Raw genomic sequence first — 4,802 nt, forward strand, 5'->3', positions numbered from 1 at the left:
ATTTACCCCCAGGACAAGCCCACAACTCCTCCCATTTTCCCTGTGATCTCCTATCAACACTCACATTAGCGCTCCCTCCTTTAAGCACGGATAATTCATTCTTTTCCTCTCCTGATCTACCAAATTCCACCCATTTCCCAGGGAACTGATCCTTTATTGAGAAGCTCAAACATGGATGTTTCCTGTGGAACACTCCAGCTCTGTTCCACACAAAAGGCTTTTGTCCAGATCCCGAACACGAGGGCGGCGGGCGAGGATGAGACTCTGCGACCAACGATGACACGGGCGGGTTTTTGTAAAAATTTTATTTGTCAAAGAAAAAAAGCAACGGCCAATTGAAACCTACATCATCTTTAACTTCAATTTTTGGTCTTTAAATTTAGAGAAATGACTTATTTACTTTTTTTTTTTTTTAAAACAAACCCCCCTTTTTCCCCTTTAAGGTTTACCATCTACTCGTGCTGAATCCTTCCAAGGAGATTGCTCCAGCGTACCTCTCCAGGTCCTCGCTTTGCTCCTTTTACCAAAAAAATGCAAAACTCCATCGTGCATCTTAAGGGCTCCAATCGTCAAAAATAGGAAAAAAAAAATATCTTTGGAATAGCCAATTGAGTTGAATAAAAAAAATCCACACGAATGCGGTTTGGTTGGGGCAGGAATCCACTCCTATGTTCCTGGTAATTTGATCCCGCTCCATGAATCCTTGTAATTCAGCCTCCCTATCCTATCCACATTATGATTTGAATCCAATGATCCAGCTCCAAGGATTGGGATCCAGTGAGCCCTCTCCAATCCAAACCTTTATAACCAGCAAAACCAAAAAAGAGGAGGCAAAAAGTTAGATACTGTAATGAAAAAATAGGATTCTGGGGAATGATCAGTTATGTTTGCCATCAATTAATTCAGATGTACAGTAATAACTATCAATTCCCCAAAACAAACTTTCCAATGGTGATGCTCAGATAATTTCTTTAGAAATGTTAATTACTATTTGGAGGAAACATTGTAAATATTTACAATATGTCAACTGGAAATGCCAACATACTCAGCGCATTGGTGGGTACGAGGTTTTGTGGTTGTAAAAAATGGTTTTACTAAACTGGAAAAGCTTTAACTGCTCAGTCTATCCACCTACTATGGAATGGCTGGACTACAGCTGCACTCCCAGCTGGAGGGAACGTTAACAATCGGTGTTTTCACACGGATTGTGAGTCAATCGTGAATTAGTCTGAGGGGGCAGGGCTGAGACTTAAATTATTCCCCACTAGGTTTGCTATTTTTATTTTGCTTTCATTCTGGTACTTATAAAAATGCAACAGCCACGCTGTATCAGTCACACAGAGGACATGCAGATTTTAGCAGTATTGATATTATACTCTGATTGCAAGTTCTACTACAAGTGTACGGATACTACAGACATGGACACTTGTAACCAAACGCTGCGGGACAAATAAACCAATACTCCCCCCCCGGCCCCGGATATTCCTTTTTAAAAAAAAAACTAGAATGGAATAGAGAATTACAAAAGCAGGGATTTGGCCACAATTGCCCCCCCAGAAAAAGGAAGTTTTAGAAGAGAAGAGCAATCGCAGCCTGCGGTCACGAGAACATGCCTGAAGCGACACGTGGGGACACGTAGGTGCTCGGCCTCAATTCCCCTGTCTCTCAGTATAAGGTCAATACTGCCAAGTTCATCTGTGACAATAGCACTTGGAGTCATACCATTGCCTCCATTATTGATCTGATCCTCCTCAATCCTCCTTTTGACAATCCTAAAATGATTGACATGTGCTCCACAATCCTTTAATCCAAAGCATTCTTAATCCATCTCTTCAGATATGTCTACAGAAAGACACACGAAAAGGCAAGATAAAATGTAAGATCCCCCAGAAGAGACAAGTTAGCCACAAACATCCCAACATCCCCAGCTCGTCTCGACCACAGCGGAACACTGAGACATTTACACAGCAATACCACAGCTCCAAGAATGTTGGTATTGAACTAGAACTAAACCGGAACAATCCTGACTGACAGCAATTAAAATACAATTTACCAAAGACAGGAGGGGAATGTCGGTGTTGAGGAGCAAATACTCACTAGGGATTTTACACAAGAATGCAATTCAACACTTCAGCCAATTCGAGTAAAACAGTTGGAATTAAAAAAAAAAAATAATGAAAGACTGTACTAAGTAAAGAAAACTGTGTACAACATGGGGTTCTACAAAAAGATCAGAGCTAGACTGATGTTTATGTACGAGATCGGGATCTGCTGTGGCGGGGAGAGTAGCGTGGAGATCCTCTGCTTCTTCTTGGGGAATAACTGCGGCTTCTGCTGTTGCTTCGACTACGGCTCCTGCTACGACTACGGCTGCGGGACCGAGATCTTCCATAGCTTGGGCTTCTTGGGCCATCAACTTTAACACGGATGTAGGCAGTTTCTCCCTATTGAATAGACAGAACTTTCGATTGAAACGTCGAGGCTTCAGGGCCATGTTTCAGGCATGCTGACAGACTGCAGGCAGCGTTACTACGGCCGGGACAGACAGCAGTGCTTACACGTCTATGTCCAGCCTGACCACACACTTATCTAGCTGCTTCGTAACCAAACAATGAACGCCATACGTTCCTTACCTTCAAATCCTACTGTTAAGCCCCTTGTATCCAATTCTGGCCAAAGAAAGTAAGTGTGATACCTACCTCGTGAGATCTAAATTTAGTGTTATCCAGCTTTCGCACAGCGTAGGTCATGTCTTCCTTCCGCACAAACTCCACGACACCAGTGCCATCTCGGAAAACATCAGCATAACATACATCACCTGCTTCACGCATGTGATCCTTTAAATCCTGCCAACTTCCACTTGGAGGCAGCCCTACAGAAAAACCAAGACGCGACTTTAAAATCCGATTAGAGCCTCCCGTATAACGCGCGAAGGAGAGGAGCGCTCAGCATGGCGGGGACACCACTCCTCCCCTCCCACAGCGCACTTGGGCGATGCTTCTTAAGGGGAAGCGCGCAGCAGCACCGCGCCTGCAGGACCCCGGGGGAACACCCAGGCTGACAGAGAGCAATGACTCACCCGAGACGATCACTCTGTACTCCGAGCGCCGGGACGGGGGGCCGTACCTGCCCCGAGGGGCTCCTCCCCCTCCGCCACCGCCGCCGCCTCTGCCGGTGCCGCGGCCGCTCCGAGGGAACTCCACGCGGAGGCGATACCCATCGTAGTCGTAACCGTCCCGCCCGTAGACGGCGTCCTCCGCGTCCCTGCGGGCGGCACGGGGCGGGCGGTGAGCGCGGCCGCCGCACCCCCCGCCTTTGTTCCCGTTCCCCGCCCGCCTCTCCCCGCCCGCCGCCGCGCCAGGCCCCGTTACCCGGCCCGATGCTCCCGGGCGGGCAGCGGCGGCTCCGCCGGCTAGGGAACCCAGGGCAGCGCCACAGGGGTCTCACCTGGGGTCCTCGAACTCAACGAAGGCGAAGGGCGGGCCCCCGCGGCGGTTCTTCAAGTCGATGTCGCGGATGGCGCCGTACTTGTAGAACACGTCCTCGATGTCCTTGGTGCGGATGTCGGGGGGCAGGTTCCCCACGTAGATGCGGCAGTCGTTGTTGCCGGCCGGGCCGCGGATGACGCCGCCGCCGGACATGGCGAGGTCGGCAATGTTTGCGGCGGCGCGGGGCGGTGCGGGGCGGCGGTGGCGGGGCCGGGCCGGGCTCTCGGAGCGATCGTCACCTCCCCCGACCGCCGCTTCAAAATGGCGCCCGCGGCTCCGCTCGCGCTGCCTCTGCGCGCACCGATCTCACCCCGGGACGCAGCACCGGCCGCAGCACCGCCCGCGCTCACGGCGGAACAGCGGCGCACGCGTCTGCCGCCGCGCCCTCACCCTTCCGCCCCGCGCATGCGCGCTTCCACCGCAAAGTAGTCCCTCGGTTCTTGCCGCTCCGGAGAAGCCGAGTCCGCGCGGGGGGCGCAGCCGTGGGGCGCGAGGCTGCGGGAGCTCAGTGCTACCGTAGGGAGCCTCCAGTCCCCGCGGCCGGTAAAAGACGCGCCTCCCCGCAGCGGCTTAAACGGCGGCGTTTGCGTGACGTCACGTCCGGTGCGGCGCCCCGCGCCTTTAGGCCCGGCCGGGGAGGGCGCGGCCCACAATGCACTGCGCGGGGCGGCGGGCGCGCTTGGCGCCAAGCGCGGGGCCGCTCCCACAATGCACCGCGGGCGGCGGGAGCGCGCGGCGGGAACGCGCGCGGTGTCCCCGCCGTGTCCCAGCCGTGCCCCCCGTTGTCCCCGGTTATCCCCCGTTGTCCCCGGTTGTCCCCGCCGTGTCCCCGCCTGAAGGGCCGCTTTCAGTGCTCTGTCCCGCTGTGCCGTGCTCTCTGCCCGCTCCCCGCGGGGCAGGCCCCAAAATGGCCGCCCCGGGGGTCAGGGGAGCGAGGCGGGCACCGAGCTCACACATCGCCCTCAGCAGCGCCGCGTTTAAATCTCTCGCGTTTGGGGTTTTCATTGCTGAACTCAGGGTGGTTCTTGGGGGTTTTTACATCCAACACTTGCAGCTGAGCGCGACTTGGGCAAAACAAACTTTAAGAATTTACTTGACTTGATGTCTAAATTAATAAAAGTGGGAACAAAAAACGTTAAAAATTGAGGCAAAGTCGCGTCCCAAGTGGATGCATTTGAGAACACAGCTGAGGGCTGTGTGCTCCTGCAGAAGAATGTTCTATATAGTGCATTTATGAAGGTTTAAAGTAGGATCACATGAAAAACAAACTCAAGACAAAAATTATATCCTGGGAAAGAAGCAGGATGATAATAT

General features: G+C 52.7%; 1 protein-coding gene across 2 annotated transcripts; it reads right to left on the minus strand.

Moving 5' to 3' along the window:
- Positions 1–287: 287 nt before the first annotated feature.
- On the minus strand, positions 288–4,069 carry SRSF1 (serine and arginine rich splicing factor 1). Of its 2 annotated transcripts, XR_008841872.1 has the most exons (5): positions 3,448–4,069; positions 3,080–3,264; positions 2,700–2,872; positions 1,723–2,444; positions 288–799 (listed from the first exon to the last, which is right to left on the minus strand). XR_008841872.1 is itself a non-coding variant. In XM_056506704.1 (4 exons), the coding sequence occupies exons 1-4, from the start codon at positions 3,639–3,641 to the stop codon at positions 2,250–2,252; spliced, it is 747 nt and encodes a 248-aa protein (XP_056362679.1). In that variant the 5' UTR covers positions 3,642–4,069; the 3' UTR covers positions 288–2,249. The 2 variants fall into 2 exon arrangements, 1 of the variants encoding a protein (XP_056362679.1); XM_056506704.1 differs by having other exon boundaries at positions 288–2,444.
- Between the last annotated feature and the right edge of the window lie 733 nt (positions 4,070–4,802).

The sequence above is a fragment of the Oenanthe melanoleuca genome, chromosome 19 (genome assembly GCF_029582105.1).
Source record: "Oenanthe melanoleuca isolate GR-GAL-2019-014 chromosome 19, OMel1.0, whole genome shotgun sequence".
Taxonomy (NCBI): domain Eukaryota; kingdom Metazoa; phylum Chordata; class Aves; order Passeriformes; family Muscicapidae; genus Oenanthe; species Oenanthe melanoleuca.